This window comes from Neomonachus schauinslandi, chromosome 13 (genome assembly GCF_002201575.2).
Source record: "Neomonachus schauinslandi chromosome 13, ASM220157v2, whole genome shotgun sequence".
NCBI classification, from domain to species: domain Eukaryota; kingdom Metazoa; phylum Chordata; class Mammalia; order Carnivora; family Phocidae; genus Neomonachus; species Neomonachus schauinslandi.
Genome location: NC_058415.1, coordinates 81,878,757 through 81,897,912, shown reverse-complemented (window position 1 = coordinate 81,897,912; position 19,156 = coordinate 81,878,757). Strand labels below are relative to the sequence as shown.

General features: G+C 36.8%; 1 protein-coding gene and 1 pseudogene across 4 annotated transcripts in view; one reads left to right on the top strand and one right to left on the bottom strand.

The window, feature by feature from the left end:
• The window catches only part of RABGAP1 (RAB GTPase activating protein 1), a 155,411-nt gene that overhangs the window by 38,971 nt on the left and 97,284 nt on the right, over positions 1 to 19,156 (bottom strand). For all 4 annotated transcript variants that reach the window (XM_021691691.1, XM_021691689.1, XM_021691692.2 and 1 more), the window contains exon 14: positions 547 to 660. In XM_021691691.1, coding sequence (XP_021547366.1) covers positions 547 to 660 — 114 coding nt within the window. The remainder of the gene's footprint in view (positions 1 to 546; positions 661 to 19,156) is intronic.
• Positions 4,275 to 5,173, top strand: LOC110581359 (annotated as a pseudogene).

Below are 19,156 nucleotides of genomic sequence, written 5' to 3'. Positions count from 1 at the left end.
GTCGGGCTCTGTGCTGGGTGTGGAGACTGCTGAAGATTCTTTCTCTACCTCTGCCCCTCCCCCATAAAAAAATAATAAATGTGGAGCCAAGGGACTATCATCTGCAAGTCCTGATTAAAAGGGTAAAAGAAACCTTACGATTTTATGTCTCATTGATTTCCTGTTATCAGCATAAAATTAAAGGTAACATCACAATTTCAGAAAGTCTGCGTTCTCTTTTGTCTTTTTTTTTCAAAGATTTTTTATTTCTTCGTTTGAGCGAGCGAGCGAGCGAGAGCATGAACACGGGGGGAGGGTCAGACGGAAAGGGAGAAGCAGACTCTGAGCTGAGCAGGGATCCTGACTCGGGGGCTCGATCCCAGGATCCTGGGATCATGACCTGAGTCGAAGGCAGACGTTCAACCGACTGAGCCACCCAGGCACCCCCTTTTTTTTGCTTTCTTATACATCAAATACAAATTACACTTTGTAGTTACCTTTCGTGTAATTTCAAAGAACCAAAATCACCTTTCAAAACTAAGATTTTTTTTTTGTGATGTGAAATACCTTGCATATTTTATATAAGGAATCTTGTCCATCTCCTCCTGTGTCCTTAAAATAGTCATGAGCTGGGAATGTCCGGTTAATATCCCGAGTGATAGCACTGTCCTGGGGAGACTCCTGTGGAAACATTAGGAAAGAGGTTTAGTAGTTAATCACGTACGTATTTGTATAAGTTTATACAACAAGGTCTTCTCATTTACGTGCTTTAAAATGCTGCAGGGACATACATATACATGTGCATGCCCAGAGTTACTGCATCTTCAGGGACCAACTGTTCAAGCAAAAGCAAAATCAAATATTAAGGGAAAAAATATGGAAGAAAAGGAACCTGCTTCCTGTATATACCTCATGTGTATTCATCTCTGTTGCAAGAAGTGCAGCTGGTGACCTTTCTACTGCAAGAGGGAAAATGTGGTAATCAAAATGGATTTCCCACAGGAAAATATTCAAATTAATCTCAAAAGGAGGTAAAATGCTCCCATTAGAAAAACTGGGTATAAAAATCGCTGCTTTAAATGATCTTTTGGCATGACGCCCATATGCCAGGTTCTCAAAAGGAAAAGAGAAGTCCCTTAATTGGAGTTTATCCTAAGGGCAAATGGCATAAAAATGTACACAGCAGTCTACTCAATATGAAACTAGACCACCAAATGTCAAGGGACTCAAATAGGCTATGGGAAAAATATCCCTTCCTTTTGCCAATGGAGAAAACTAAACAAATGTCAACAGTATCACAGCAATCCTTTATACAACAAAGCAAGCATCCAGGTATTTCTAATAAATTCCTTGTTAAATTTCATTTGCTCACATGCTAAAGAACTGGAGCACAGAAACGTGACCTTCTATTTTAACAGCACATTGTTTGTTTGTTTAAGATTTTATTTAATTATTTGACAGAGAGAGACATAGCGAGAGCAGGAACACGAGCAGGGGGAGTGGGAGAGGGAGAAGCAGACTCCCCGCCGAGCAGGGAGCCCGATGTGGGGCTCGATCCCAGGACGCTGGGATCATGACCTGAGTCAAAGGCAGATGCTTAACGGCTGAGCCACCCAGGCGCCTCTCAAAAGCATTTTCTAAGTGACTGGAGAAGCCAGACACAAAAGATTATTTTCCATTAATATCATGTGTATGAAATTCTTATAAAGACAAAATTTTAAGTTATAGAAAGTAAATCAGTGTTTGGAAGAGGCTGGAGTTAAAAGAAGAAAACTGATTCTTAAGAGACATGAAGAGAACTTTTTGACGTTTGAATATGGAAATATTATCCAACACAACTACGGTGGTAGTTAAAATGTACTGAATCATTCACTTAAAATTCGTGTATTTTACTGTATATAAATTACAACTGAATAAAGATGATTTTAAAATGGAAAAATAAAAGAGGATGCTCATACAAATGAAAGAGAGACCCAAAATGATTCCAGCCCTTTAAAGTAATAAGAGTTCCCAGTCTTACTTTAGGTATATACAGCTAAGTGATGAAAATGATGTATCCATATTTATCTCAAGGTCTTAAAACCTGGGGCACAGCTTAGAGGCACACATATGTGGGTCTGAAAGTTGTCTCAGTCTCTTAAGCTGAACAACTTTAGGTAAGTTTCATACCTTCTGTGACTAATATCACCTACCTTATAAAGTTGTAGTAAAAGTTACATTAAATGTATATATAAAATATAAATCTATAAAGAGCTTCTACCAGTATTTGACATGTATATAGAAAAGACTCGATAAAAGAGAAAGGAAGCAATCTCCTCTGAACACACATATGTACACACTCACTAGTTATATGCAGAATACACACATCAGGTTCCTAGAATATCTATTTTTATTTTTATTTTAACTTTCCTATAAAACTATTCACATAGGGATAGAAATTGTGATTCACTTTTGTAATTTCCACAGAGCCTAGCATAATGTAGGGCATAAAATCAGTCAATGCTTGATAAATATACCTAATAAAGTCCAAACGCTTCTTCAGAACTAAGCAATGGCAACACTATGTGGTCAACAGCCCTACCCAAACCAGAATCATTCTAATGTTAATGTTTAATTCAAGATCCATGTGAATGAGGCACCAAATTAAATCAGGAAAGAACCTTATTAATTGGAAAAATGAACAGACATTTTTCCAAAGATGACATACAGATGGCCAACAGACACATGAAAAGATGCTCAACATCATTCATTACCAGGGAAATGCAAATCAAAACTACAATGAGAGTGGCACCTGGCTGGCTCAGTTGGAGGAGTGTGCACCTCTTGATCTTGGTGTTGTGAGTTCAAGCTCCATGTTGAATGTAAAGATTACTTAAATAAATAAACTTAAAAAAAAAAAAAGGCCTAAACAAAACTACAATGAGCTATCACCTCACACCTGTCAGAATGGCTAAAATCAAAAACACAAGAAACAAGTGTTGGTGAGAATGCGGAGAAAAAGGAAAACCCTTGTGCACTGTTGGTGGGAATGCAAACTGGTGCAGCCACTGTGGAAAACAGTGTGGGGCTGCCTCAGAAAGTTAAAAATGGAACTGCCCTACCATCCAGGAATCAAACTACTGGGTATTTACCCCTCAAATACAAAAACATTAATTCAAAGGGATACATGCACCTCTATGTCTATTGTAGCATTATTTACAATAGTCAAATTATGGAAGCAGCCTAAGTGTCTACTGATAGATGAATGGATCAAGAAGATATGCCACATATATATCCATATATATATATATATGTATGTATGTATGTGTATAATATATATATGGTATACACACACAAACAGAATATTACTCAGCCATAATACAGAACAAGACCTTGCCATTTGCAACAACATAGATGGAGCTAGAGTAAAATGCTAAGTGAAGTAAGTTAGAGAAAGACAAGTATGATTTCACCCATGTGTGGAATTTAAGAAACAAAACAAGCAAGCAAAGGAAAAACACAAAGAGAGACAAACCAAGACACAGACTCTTAACTACAGAGAACAAACTGATGGTTACCAGAGGGGTGGTGGGAGAGGGGATGGGTGAGACAGGTGATGGGTATTAAAGAATACACTGACCACGATGAGCACTGCGCAATGTACAGAATCACTATATAGTACACTTGAAACATATAACACTGTATGTTAACAATAGTGAAATTAAAATAAACTTAATTAAAAAAATAAAACACAACATGACATTTAAAAAAGAAATAGGCAAGTAGTACAGATATGTGAAAAAAACTATCTAGAATATATCTAGAACTTAAAGAAAAAGACAATCTAATAAAATGGATAAAAATTTGAGCAGACACTTCATAAAAGAAAATACATAAATGGCAAATAAGCAAATGAAAAGGTTAATTAAAACCACAATGAAATAGCCAGCCAAAATGTCTGCCACAAGAGGATGATCTCTTGTGCACTGGTAAGAAGGGCTATTACCTGGAATACTCTGAAGGGAGTTATTTAATCAAATGACGATTTGGAAAATCAGAATTATAATTTCAAAGCAGCATTAATGCAGTTTCTGAAAGATTTTGGAGCTTGAAAGAAAAAGAGAAGGGAGACTGAAAACATTAAAACAATGACTAAGATGAATTTCACATTGACAAAGCTTTCCTGAAATGATGAACAGACATGTCATTGACCTACATTTGGAACAGCTACAAAAAATTATTCTGAAAAAATTGTTAGTTCTATTATTGAATTGTATCTCCACCTCTAAAGAGAATTCTTTTTAAGAAAATGCCAGATGAATTTACTCCAGAAATTCTATGAAGCAGCAATGGAAATTCTGAAACATTCTAAGAGTGACAGATTGTGGCTTAATACAAGTGTGAAGGTTACATAAATTATATTAAGAATTGAGAGGGATATGGAAAACTTCAAAATATACTATGCCAGTTATATCAGTCATATCAGACTGGTGATGAAGATAACTTGAAGACACAGTTATTAGAGATAGATGGTTTGGAAATTCAAATGCACGTAGGGTAGGAAAATAACATAACTAAAAATATTCTATAACTGGTCAGTCCTCATCACTCTGCCAACCCTCATCCATTGATCATGGGAGTCATCACAGAATTAAGGGGTAAAATGCCCTTGAGAAAAGGTGAATTTGAAAATTCACATGCTGAAATTCAAAGCCTCAACAATGATAATATATTGGGGAGATCTATGTCAACCACTTACTTAAAATATCTAGTCTTAGGAAATATGCTGAAAAACTTGGAATTAAATCCACTTGACTTGCCAGAAGTTAAGCTGTACAAAAATGATCAAGGAATTCTAACAACAATGAATTTAGTAAGTTTGTATCAGAATAGTGACATCACTAACTTTGAAAAGATTCTGAAAACAAATCACAGCAACATTATGGAAAATTTCTTCCTAAGAGAACACAGCAAAGAGCTGTAAAATATCCAAACCCAAGTGCTTATGAACATTAAGGTTTATATAATACACAGTGCTTTTATTTCCAAGGAGTTAAGCATAGGTGTAGCTGGTACAAGAAACTTGCTGGTGGAATGCATTTTGCAGAACACTATTCATGGCCAAACTGATGAAGTCAACCAAATACATCCTCTCAACCAGACTATAGTTCGTAAAATGATTTCACAGAGAATAAGCTGTTACAAAGGTACTTAAGACAATCGTGCAGAGATGTAAACCTTAAAAGAACACGGAATGACAAAACTGTCAGTTGGTAAGTGTCCTGAAAATTATCAAAGGTATGGCAGAAGTGGGTTTTTTTATTTTCATCAACTGGTTTTATGTTTCTGCCACTTCATCCCATGAAAAAGAGCTTTAATCTCCAGAAGAAACTAAAATGCCATATGATTATGCAGTATTAACATCTTGCAAACTTTTTCTGTTAAGAGGCAGACAGCGAATAGGTTTGGCTTTGCGGGTCATTTAGCATTAAAATTACTCAATTCTCCCTTTGCAGAGTAAAAGTAGCCATAGACAATATATAAATAAACAAGCATTTCTGTATTCTAATAAAACTTTATTTACAAAAACAAGAAGCATGCTGGATTTGGCCCTTAGGCCACAGTTTGCCAAGTCCTGCTCTAAATATATACCACAGTAATTTTTCATGGGCAATATGAACAGAGATTTGTAATGATTTTAAATATACTGACATGCTACTGTTGATTAATTTCATATATGTTTTACAAACATAAATTCTGTCACAAATAAGCTGCAATAACTTGAAATGTATATCCCTTTGAACATATGCACTTTTTCATGTAATAATGAATGTTAATGAGGGGGCAAAATCGGAGGGGGAGATGAACCATGAGAGACTATGGACTCTGAGAAACAAACTGAGGGTTCTAGAGGGGAGGGGTGTGGGAGGATGGGTTAGCTTGGTGATGGGTATTAAAAGAGGGCATGTACTGGGACGCCTGGGTGGCTCAGTCGGTTAAGTGTCTGCCTTCGGCTCAGGTCATGATCCCAGGGTCCTGGGATCGAGTACCGCATGGGGCTCCCTGCTCCGCGGGGAGCCTGCTTCTCCCTCTACCTCTGTCTCTCTCTGTCTCTCATGAATAAATAAATAAAATCTTTAAAAAAAAAAAAAAAAAAAAAGAGGGCATGTCCTGAATGGAGCACTGGGTATTATAATACGCAAACAATGAATCATGGAACACTACATCAAAAACTAATGATGTAATATATGGTGATTAACATAATAAAAGAAAGAATAAATGTCAAGCTACAAAAAAAAAATGTTAAAAATGTTTGCTACATTTTACAGAAGTCAGTTCCCCAAAAGTCTGTAAATTTCTGTATCCCCAATGTAGCAGAAGTTTAAATTAAATCCTATAAGTATACTGTTCCTTACATTTCAATTAGCAACGCTCAGAAATCATATGTACTGTATGTACAGCTCAGAAATCATAAATACATGCACTGAAACATACTAGACTGTCTAAAATAAAAAGACAATACCAAATGTTGGTAAGGATATGAAACAACTGGAACTCTCAATTGTTGTTAATGGAGGTGTAAAATGATACTGTGGTGAATTACACAGCAGTTTCTTGTAAAGGTAAAAACATATATACCCAGACCCAGCAATTCTCCTCCTTAATATTACACAGGAGAACCAAAAACATACAATCAAGAGGGGGAAAAAATTAAGAATGCTCATAATAACCTTATTTGTAAAAACCCCAAATGTCCATCAACAGAAAAAGAGATAAATTATGGTATAATCATATAATGGAATACACATGTACACTGTTGGAAATAACTTCATTAAAAATTGTACTCTAGGGGCGCCTGGGTGGCTCAGTCGTTAAGCGTCTGCCTTCGGCTCAGGTCATGATCCCAGCGTCCTGGGATCGAGCCCCACATCAGGCTCCCTGCTCCGCAGGAAGCCTGCTTCTCCCTCTCACACTCCCCTTGTGTTCCCTCTCTTGCTGTCTCTCTCTCTGTCAAATAAATAAATAAAATCTTAAAAAAAAAAAAATTGTACTCTAAAATCTGAGCACTTTTAAAATTTATTCACTAAACAAATACTGAGAATTAACACCTCATACTAACACCTACATCTCTTTTATTGCCCCTTCCATACTCCTGCCAAATGGGACTACTCACTGTTGTCCAAACATAACCCAAAATTAACGATACACTTTACTGCTTTTTATTATTTATCACGTGAGTGTGAATGGGGGTGGGGGAGGGTGGTGGTGGTGGGTGGGAAAAAGATAAGGAGGGGCAAAGGGAAAGAGAGAATCTTTTTTTTTTTTTTTTTTAAGATTTTATTTATTTGACAGAGAGAGACACAGCGAGAGAGGGAACACAAGCAGGGGGAGTGGGAGAGGGAGAAGCAGGCTCCCCGCCGAGCGGGGAGCCCGATGCGGGGCTCGATCCCAGGACTCCCGAGATCATGACCTGAGCCGAAGGCAGACGCTTAACGACTGAGCCACCCAGGCGCCCCGGAAAGAGAGAATCTTAAACAGGCTCCACACCCAGCACAGAGCCCAATGTGGGGCTTCATCTCATGACCCTGAGATCACAACCTGAGCTGAAATTAAGAGTTGGATGCTCAACCAACTGAGCCATTGAGGTGACCCACCTTACTGCATTTTAAAAGAAAAAAATCTAGCTTTTTGTTTTCTTCATATAGTAACAAAACCTTTTTGTTTTATTTTAATAAAACTTTTTTTTTTGCTTCCTTCTTATGATAATACTGGGAGGAAATAAGAAAAAAGAAAGATAATTTCACAACTCAGAAATAACTATAGCTAATGTCTGGTGGGTATATGTCTAACTTTTTATGTAATTATTTTTATAAAAGTTCATACTGTTTTGAAAATTAATTTTACTAACTGCAAAATGTTGTGAGCATCTTTTCATATCACTTGACAATTATCTACCCTACCATTTTTAATGCACAGTTACCTGTAACATGGCTATACCATAATTTACTATGCTAAATTTTTGACTTTGGAATATTCAGGCTGTTCTACTTCTTCTGCTATAAACAAGGCTGTAAAGTAGAGCCATGATTCCTAAGGGAAAGACAGTTCCCACAATTACATCATTCCTCCAAGATCCAACTTAACCCTTGTGTTTTGGACTGTGAATTATACTGCCAATTTGTCTTCCAGAAAAGTGTACCAATCAGTGTACACACCATATTAGTAACACCCTTACAGCAATTACCCTGCTGTTTTGGAATAGTCTTTTATGTACTTGTCTTACCCTCCTTCTAGTCTATGTATGACTAATAATTGTATCTAAAGTTGCAAAGAACTACATAGAAGGTTTACCATCCCATACTAATTCCAATGCACTGTTTGCTGAACCCACATGGTGACTGATCAAAAGGCATTATTGCACAGATATTTCCTTGCTCTGTCAGTCGATGAGAGGGCCTAGAAGCAATGAAATCCAGTAGCAGTGAGCACACCTAGTGCCAGGATCTTGGTTTCTAATACCAGTTACCAACAAAAGGAACCAGGACTCCTTACAGAAATAGTTGTTTCTAAGACTGGGGCAGGAAATATACAAGATGAACCTGGACTATCTAGAAGTGCCAGAGAGTAAGGAAGTGCTTCCCCTGTATCCTGACTATGAAGAAAACAAACCCGTAACAACAGGAGTATGCCAAAGGGAAAGAGGACCCAAATGAAAGAGTTCCCAATGGCCAAAGCTGGAACAATTTAAACAAAATAAATGAAGTAGTACTGGGATTATAACCTAAGTATAAAATAAAAATCCAGGAGTCTATACTTATATAATTAAATGACTAAATAAATAAATGGGGGGGGGAATGAGACAAATACCCTATGCAGAAGAATTCCCAGTAACTTTCATGCTGCCCTCTTGGAGGAAGCCCATTCCTGGTATGGGCAGCACAGAGTGACTTCCTTTGGAAGAACAAAGTATGGAAAGGGGAAAAAACAGTGACTTAACAGTGAAGAAATATGACAAATATGCCCTCAGCCAGATGATCAAGGTCAAAATCAACAGTGGTGAGTCACATTGATAGTCCCTACCCTTGATAAGAGATGATGAAAATGGTGCTTTACCTATGTGTTCATCCCCAAAACTCATAATCTACAGAATTATGAGAAAAACATAAATTCCAGCTGAGGGGCATTCTATAAAATACCTGACCAATATTCCCAAATATCATCCAAGTCATCAAAAACAAGTTAAAGTATAAAGCATTGTTACAGTCAAGAGGAGCCTAAGGAGACATGAGGCCAAAATGTAATATAGTATCCTGGATGGGATCCACTACAGAGAAAGGACATTAGGTAAAAATTAAGCAAAACTAAATAAAGTATAGGGGCACCTGGGTGGCTCAGTCAGTTAAGCATCTGCCTTCGGCTCAGGTCATGATCCCAGGGTCCTGGGATTGAGCCCCGCATCGGGCTCCCTGCTCTGCGGGAAGCCTGCTCTCCCTCTCCCTCTCCTAATCCCCCTGCTTGTGCTCTTTCTCTTAAATAAATAAAATCTTTAAAAAAAACTAAAGTATAGATTTTGGTTAATATTAATACATCAATATTGGCTACTAATGTAAGATGTTAATAATAGGGGAAAGAATGCAGGGTATATGGGAACACCCTATACTATTTTCACAATTTCTGTAAATCTAAAACCACTCTTGAATATAGCTTATTAGAAGAAAAAAACTGCATTATCTCCTTACACAAAATGGAAGTTTGGGCTTAGCAAGGTTAAGCCACCCAACTTCACATACCAGTACTTACTAGGCACTCAATAAAATGCTGAACAGAATATGTGGAATAAAACTGGTGAAATGAATGCTGTGGGTATAAGCTCAATAGTAATCAAAAGTAGGCTCTGTTCATGTGACAGATTTATAGATGATTTCTCTCTTGGCCCCAACTCTTACGCCCTTTCAGTGTATATGATATAAAGCAATGGTGAGGCTTTGTTACTTAATTTTTAAGGTTCTTCTAAAAAAAATTTCTGCAGCGAAAAATCTATGGAAATGATAATACTTATATGCTTTTTTCTTCTCTCCATCTAAGTTTTGAAAGTCATCCATTAGTTCAAATCACAGTGGTACCACATTCTGTAATTTTTCTGGATGACTATTTTTATACCTTACTGTGAGAATTGGCCCACTGGGTAACTTCTCAGGATTAACAAGGTACTGGGAACTGGCGGAAACCCTTTGAATACACACCCTTTGTAAACTCAAGTTGAAAAATAGAAAGCTAAGAATGGCAGGAAGAAAAAGAAAGTACCCAAAGAAAATGCAGTGGAAGGCTGCCATGAGAAATAACCAACACAGGGAAGATTATTATTTCCAAAGTAGCTTGTTGCCTAAAGAAAAAAAACAGATCTTGGGACTAGTCTGTAATGTTAATAAATGACTTGTTAGGGGCGCCCGGGTGGCTCAGTCGTTAAGCGTCTGCCTTCGGCTTGGGTCATGATCCCAGGATCCTGGGATCGAGCCCCGCATCGGGCTCCCTGCTCAGTGGGAAGCCTGCTTCTCCCTCTCCCACTCTCCCTGCTTGCGTTCCCTCTCTCGCTGTGTCTCTTTCTGTCAAATAAATAAATAAAATCTTAAAAAAAAAAGTAAATGATTTGTTAAAAGCCATCATGTAACACTTAAGAAAACAGAATAAAACAGAAACCACCAAAACCCCACTCAAATCTATTACACCATATTCTATCTTTTCAATGTTTCACAGAAATAAAAAAAAAAAAAAAGGGTTATATTTTGCTCTTAAAAAGTCAGCTATAGCTTGTAAGAAATGATTTTAAAGACTTAATTTTTAAAATCCCCTAGGATAAAAACCCAAAAGAAGAAAACAGAAATTGAAGGGGTGCTAAATGTTTATAAGTGAATAAATGAGGACTAAACATATCCTTGAGGTATAATCATTCTCTCTTAATTACATATAACTCTCATCATTTGTAATTTAATTTTGTATGTTTTGGAAACAGCAGAATTGCTTAAGTGAAAAAATAAAGAAGACTTTTATGCTAATGAAAACAGATGTTCCTGTGTTTGGACAAGACCAAGATGGTCCTACAAAAATCTGCAAAATCTGGAAATTTTATTTCAGTTGATCATGTTAAATCTAAGCATTTCTAATTTGATAGAGCCCAAAAAGGTGATTAAGGAAAACAGTAACAATTATTTTGTCTCTTGAACAACAGCTCTGTCTTTAAAAATCAAATACTGTACCCCTCCTTAAGGAATGCTTCACACAGGAATTCTGACAAAATAAAAAGAAGGTATGTGGGATATTCTTAGAGATTTCTGAAATTTTGGAGATTTCTGAGATGTGTTCGAAGATTCAATAAACAGACTCACAGGTTACCATAAATTCTCTGACACTGTGTGCAATGCTTTGCATGTATTTTTCTAAGAAGAATGTTCAGGAATTTTAAGACTCACTAGAATGTGACGTGCTTCACGAGTGCAGAGATTTGTTTTGTTCACATGCCATCTACAGCTCCTAGAAGAGTGTCTGACAAATGGTAGACATTCAGTAAGTATTTGCTAAATAAATGAATTCTCAAGGGGATATATGAGATACTTAAGGTTCAGGGCTACTTATTTCCTACCGACAAATTTGCTTTTACAGACTTAAAAATAATTAACCAACAATAACAAGAGCTAAGACGGATCTGCTGCCATTGTTTTAACTGCCTTATATACAGACAGATCATATAGACAGATCTATCTATCTTAACCCTCTGACAAAGGGGGGAAGAAGTTAAATCATCTGGGTAGAAAGGGGAGGAGCTGGGCCTGGAACCCAACTGTTTTGGCTTTTTAACTCACATTCTTAACCCAGATAAACATACAGTAAAAGTGAGCAAACTCCCTTATCAGCAGTGAGTGGCATTTTTAGTTCTTAACATACGAAAAAAAAGCTTTTGTTTTCTAGCTCTTGTAACTAAAACCAACATGACACAGACTTTGGGAAAATATGCTTTTTCTTTTGACTCATATGGAAGTGCTTCCTTGGATAAAGACTGTTCAGTTGCTTTAAAACAGAAGTAATTAAGGCCCTAACAACAAGTAGACAGAGAAATATATAATGCTCTTAAACATAAAAACAAGTGAAGAAAACCTCAACATGTGGCCCTTCTAGAAGTTATTCAAAGAAAAGGCATTTTCCCTTATTGCTAGGTGGATTCCAACATGTATCTTAATCATAAGACCTTGTACATCAGTGGTGGTTCTTTCCCATCAGACTTGAGATTTATGACGTTGGCATATTTCCAACTTTGGGAGAGAGGCCAACGGACAAAATGTGTATTTGGCAGATTTTCCTGTTTGGTACCTAGTGCCCTGTGGGGGATCTGCAATTTAGGACATAATTCAGAGAACCACTGTATATTATCAACATCATAATTTATCTCAACCAAATGAAATTTTAAAGAAGATAATTCAGGTAGCAGGAAAAACTGACACATAATATAAATGATGCAATAAGTGTTTTTGTTTTTTTACCTATGAATAATGCTAACCAGAACACCATAGAGCTCAGTATGAAATACCTTTGCTAATCATCTTTAAAAAAAAAAAAAATCATTTCTCAGAAGCAAAACCCATTTGGGTTTCTCTATTTTTGTCTCATTTAGGACAGTGCTCTTCCATTTCTGACAATCAGATAACTATACCAATGCCCAATGCTACTAGTTTTCCTTTACTCTCTTTTTCCCATCCAATAAAGAAAACAACTTACTCTAAACATGCACAACAAAAAGACAACTATGTACTATGGCAATGAACTGCCAGAGAATATTATACAGAGCAGACTCAGAAAGCAGGCTCCAGTAATGTCTGCCAGACAAGCAAGTGCCTCTAACTTTAATACATACTTTAGCACTTGTCAGCTAAATAGTTACGTACTTCTTACGTTAACTCTATGGGATACAATGTGACAGAAAATTAGATGACTTCTTCAGAAAAGATACCTTTTTAATAAAATAATGTACTGCTACCACATTATTTCAATCCAAATATGGCATTATAGTGCCATTCTAAAAATAAACCTAAGTCCCATGTGATATGCAGTCTTTTAGCTATGTTCATTTCCTTTTAGGGCTCAAGTTTCCCACAGGAAAATTATTCAATGTTTGGCAAAACGGTCCCAAATCATGTATAGATAAGGCATAAATGCTAACTGCACTGTCAACCTTTTCCTGCTTTGTTATTGTTTCTTCTTCTTCATAGTAATCCATCATGGACAGGCCCAAGAAGCAGGAAATACTCATGAACTGTTACCTGACAAAAGTGAACACAAAAAGTGTCATTTTGATTAAAAAGCTGGTAGGGGAGGTAATCTATGAGTCAGCTAAATTTGAAGTCACAAAACTATTATATACAAAGTCATATTTCAAATACATGTTTCTGATAACTCTGATAATTTCCAAATACTTATTTCAATTATATTACTGAGTAAGACCATGTACCAAATGCCTTCTTAGTACAGCTTAATACTCTATTGTTTGACTTACATTATTTCCTTATTTTATAAAGCATTATATGCCCAGAACCAAATCTTCTCAAAATCACCCATTCATAATACACCACACACACATGATCAAGATACATTCCTCATGCTATATTTTTATATAATCAAATAATCAAATTATGATTTCTAAGAAAATATTCATATTTCATAATGCTTAACAAATACTCAGTTTTAAAGTCAGTTTCTTCTGAAAATAACTCTTAAGCTAGAGAACTAAGTTTAGCAGAAATATACAGCAACTACAAAATGGCTAGATATATTAAAATGACTTTACAACTCTATTACAGAGTTCCTAGCTCTTATAACAGTTAACACAATTAAATGAGAATCTGTGTTTGAATGATATTAATCACAAACATCTCCATCTGTGAACTGCTGAACTGCATTTCGAATTCTATAAGAGGTTTGCATTCAGATACATAATCACAGACTATATGTTCTGGGTTTCGACATCTATTTTAGTTAAATATTTTTATATAGCTTTCAGGTAAAAATAATGTTTCCTTGAGCCCCAATATATAAAAACAAGTTTGAGATTTTAGTATTTCCCTAAAGAACTAATCTTAAGAAACAATTATCAAGAAACAAATATTTAAAAACTATCTTATTTCATCATTAATGTATAAAGCTGTAACTATTTAGATATTTTTCTATTAACCTAAAAACTTAAAACTTATCAGCACAAAGGTATAATACCAACCAAACTCTATTAGTACCTTTGTAGTAATGCCTTTCTACATAGGTATTAAGAGCCCTCCTGCAATTAAATTTTTTAAATGTTTTTCTATTTAAAGTTCTTGGGAAACAGCATTTTTAAAAGATACTGGACAAGCAGTGATCTTCAATTTTATTTAAGCAAAAACTTCACCCTCTAATCTCACCAGCAGTACAAATACTGTAATTAGCCATAAAAGCTTTCTAGAACCACCCATGTCATGTATTTTCACTTGCCCTAACAAGCTTTTCTGAGGTGGCTGCCAGTGATCAACGGAACTTTCTAACTAAGATTTTTCAAATCTTAATTGGTTTGGTTGAAAGTACCAATGGAAAGACTATTTTTATTTAATAACACATCAAAATCTGAATAGTTTCCTTTTTTCCCAACCCTGCTAGCAAACACCCATTTTCTAAGCACTTGACAAATGTTGAACAATCCTTTGGACTTATTTTGGTGGTATGATTGAGTCTAAGGGAGGTATAAGACCTGGCTGGATTTGAGTCCCAGTTTTGCAACTAATTAAGTCACCCTTTGGGTCTCCCTTTCCCCATCTGTGAAAGGAAGGGTCTAGACTGCAACCTCTAAGGGGTCTTCTAGCCCTGTCACTTTAGGATTCTATATTATGTTATTTACCTACTCAAAAATCTTAAGTGCATCTCCAATTCCTAATTAAAATCAAATCCCTTAGCCATTTATTCCAAACTAGGCAGTCTCAATTTATCCTTCTGACCTTACTCTGCATTACACCTCGACTTGAAGCCTCTGGTTCATCCATGCTGCTCTATGCACACAAGGAAGACAGCAGCACCTGTTAACATGTACTGAATGCTTACTATGGGTCAAGAGCTTCACATGCATTCGCTCGTTTAATCCTAATACTTGCATAAAATAGTGCTATTAGGCAACAGAGACTAAGAGGGATTATGTACCTTGTCGTAGCAGGTCACAGCTATTAAGTGGCAGGGCTAGAATTCAAACCCAAGTCTGTTTGCATCTTAAGCACATACTTTTAATCACTACATATTACTTGGTCTATTTCTTAAGTGTATAAATGAGCCCTCTTTATTCAGAGCTTTGAAGCTTAAAACTCCCCTTGCCATGACTTTATTTTTTCCTAATACAACTCATTTTTGAATTTCAATGAAAGGGATACCTCTTCACCACTGCAGTCCCAAATTTCCTGTCTACCTCTAACCTATTAAAGCTCTTACTCTAAGCCTCATGACTTGTTCCTTGGTGAAGTACATCTAAGTATATGTACCTTAATGTCTAAGAATTGTATAGGAGTAATCCTTCTGCAGAACATACTATAAAAGCAGGACAAAATACATAAAACATCAATGTATTGATGGAGCAAATCATTATGGCAATACTTGAGGGGTTTATGAGCCCTGCAAGAAGGGTGGGCCACTCCACATTCACCCAGGAGTTTCCTCTGAGTATATGCCAATTGGTGGCAGGCCCTGGAGGTTACTGGGAGATTCTGACCTCTGTATGACAAAGAAATAATAGCAGCAATCTTTTACTGAGTTTCTTTGATGCCACCATGCACAATTACATACTTAAAATGTACAGTATCTGAATTTCACAATAATTCTAATGAAGGGGCATAAGCCCATTTTACAGAGTAGAGAACCAAGGGCCAGAGATTCCAAAATCCATGCTCTTTTCACTACTTTCCTCTTTATCTTAGGAGAAAAGTGATCCAAGAGTACAAAGTAATCACAGTCATAACGTAAAGAGCTTTACATTAATGTAACATGTATCTGATCTTAAACCAACTCCTTTAATGTTGGCATCATCATTACTCAAATATGAGTATCCTTCTGAAGTTCAGACAGATTCAGATTACCTAATAAATTGCCAGAACCAGTACCTAAATTCTGTTTTAACTTCATTTCCAGTGCTCTCTAGGCTACAACACACATCTTCAGTACAATGATGTTAACGATTCATGATGCTAACATAATCTAAGTAGGAAGGGTTTCAATTACTACAAATATGTCATGAAGAAAAAGAACTTTTAAAAATGAAAAAGCCTTTTGAGTCAGATTCTGCTCCCCAGGGGCCAATGAAGACAGAGACCCACAAATGGCCTTAATTTTTTTTTTTTTTTGGTCTAGCTATAAATAAATGGTTTTGGCAGTGGGGATTTCCCCAGTCTTTCTGGAAGAAAATTCAGAAATAAATCATGCTGTTTAATGCTGTACCTTCTGCTTTCTCCCCAAAATATTATCTTACTAATTCAACAAGTATTTATTAAAAGCTGATAGACATAGAATTTAAAGTTTCACTTTGAAAAGACTCTTACTTTTGTATTTTGCTCAAAGCCAATACAAACATTTTGTAACAAACTAATAAATCTTTCATTAAGTGATTTCAATCATGGTAATTTAACATAAAGATGTGCTTTTACTCTGCAAAGGGCACTCTTGTGTCATATGTTGCTTTGATAATTATAGGTCACTTTATTAGTCTTTTGTCTATAGATCTTTTGGGTTCCTCAAACTCTGGCCCAGCTGGATACTTACGGCAATCTTATTTAAGGGGTGGGCAGAGATAACACTATAGAGATCTTACCTTTCCCAGAACCTAGCCCAGAACTTTTCCCATATACTGCCTTCTAAGGAAATTCACCTAACACACATCTCCTTACCTATGAATACCGCATGGTACTTTGCATTCCACTCATCATGGCAAATTGCCAGGTCTTGTACTATAGCTACCTGTACACCATTATACATATACTCGTGTCTCTCTCTCTCTCTCTCTCTCTCACACACACACACACACACACACACACACGCTTGTTTGTTTTCATGATATCCTTCCCAGGATGTCAAAGAAGATGCTTTCTGGTCTGCTGTCTTCCCTTGGTAAAAACCAAAATTAAAAAACCTAAAAAGACCCAAACAGATACCTATGCAGCATCATGATGTAGCAAACTGGAATCAAAAAGGTCTTCCAGTCCCCAAACCAGGCTTCCACAATTGTAAAAGAGGGAAAATATCCCTTTTGGCTGTCTTCCTAGGAGGATGAGAGGAGATGATGAATAGGAAGTTGCTCTGTATAGGACCAAAGATAACAGAGTGCTATTAGGTTCTCATTTTCTACTTTAGTAGTATGTTCTAAACCCATGCTTTCTGGTCTCCCTCTGCTTCTGCTGAAATTTATTTGCCTTTTCCTAAACGTGGTTTATGCTTTTTATAAAAATAATACACCTACCTAGTTGGAAAGGTCACAGTACAAAGCTTACAAAGAAAAACAGCAGACCCTAGACCCCTCACTCCTCCCACTCTGCTCCCTGCTCCCCAGAGGCAACCATTTCTTTCTTTCCTTCTTTTTTTGGCTGTTTTTCTTCTTCCTATTTCTAAATATAACACTTAAATTGCTATTTTCTGGGGGGGTTTTTTTGTGCGTTTTTTTTTTTTTCAGACTCTAGTATGGGAGATGATACTGTACTTCTGTTATAGTCACCAACCTCACCCACCTGCCACACACACTTACTTCCCTTCCCTGGACTCTCAATGTAATTTTGCTACAATTGTTAGTTAAATCAATATTGTTCATAAATGAATCACAGAGTATATCATAACAAGACTTCCTTTTTTCATTAATTTTCCATTTTGTCTGCAGTTACTAATTGCTCCATTTTTCTCCTCAGTATTCTATGTATATCTATCACCAATTCTTCCCCAACAAATCTGACAGAATTGTAAATTCCTGGGGTGTCTGGGCAGTTCAGTCAGTTAAGCATCTGACTCTTGATTTCAGCTCAGGTCATGATCTCAGAGTTGAGATCAAGCCCCTCACTAGGCTCTGCACTGGGCATGGAACCAGTTTAGGATTCTCTCTCTCCCCCTCTCCAAATACACCTCTCTCTCTCAATAAATAAAAAATAAAATAAAAACTGTAAATTCCTCTCAGTTATTTTTTCCTAGAGACATACTTCCTAGTGCCCTCCTTCCTTCTGCTCCAATTTGGACGAGTTGCATTCTAGGTCTGCTGCACAGCTGATATCCCATGGCTTTTCTTCTCCATCACCAAGAGAATTCTCTTCCCCTCTGTCCTGTGTTGGGAGTCCCCACTTCCTGGGTTCTCTATCTTCCACTTTTTTGATTTCAACCATCATTCTGGGGAAGCATATCCTTCAGTAACTCACTGAGAAAGGATGTAAGGCAGGTAAATATTTTTGAGACCCTGCATATCTCAAAATGGGTTTATTTTACTCTCACACTTGAATGAAAGTTTGGGCATAAAATTCTAGGTTAAAAATCACTTCTTCAAAATTTGAAGTTATTCCCTGTTATCTCCTTGCTTCAATGCGGCAGAAAGTCCAGTGCTATTCAGATCTCTGTACTTAGTATGTTCCCACTCTCTCATCCCTACTCCAGACCAAGAAGCCTTTAAGATTTTCCTTTATCCCCAGTGTTCTGAAATTTTATGATTTGCCATCATAAAATCTTTTTAATACACCAACCTGGTCCTTCTCATTATGGAAACTCATATCCTTCAGTTCTGGAAATTTTTCTTCCGATATTTCTCTGAGAGTTTCCTCATTTTCCCCCTCTATTCTGTTTCTGAAAATCATGTTAGCCAGATATTGGGCCTCCTTTATTGAGTCTCTGTCTTGTTGTTACCCACGTTACCGTCTTTTGTTTCACTATCTGGCCTACTTCAATTTTTTTTTTTTTTAAGATTTTATTTATTTGACAGAGACAGAGATAGTGAGAGCAGGAACACAAGCAGCGGGAGTGGGAGAGGGAGAAGCAGGCTTCCCGTGGAGCAGCGAGCCCAATGTGGGACTCAATCCCAGGACCCTGGGATCATGACCTGAGCCGAAGGCAGACGCTCAACGACTGAGCCACCCAGGCGCCCTGGCCTACTTCAATTTTATCTTCCAACTTTTCTGATTTAAAA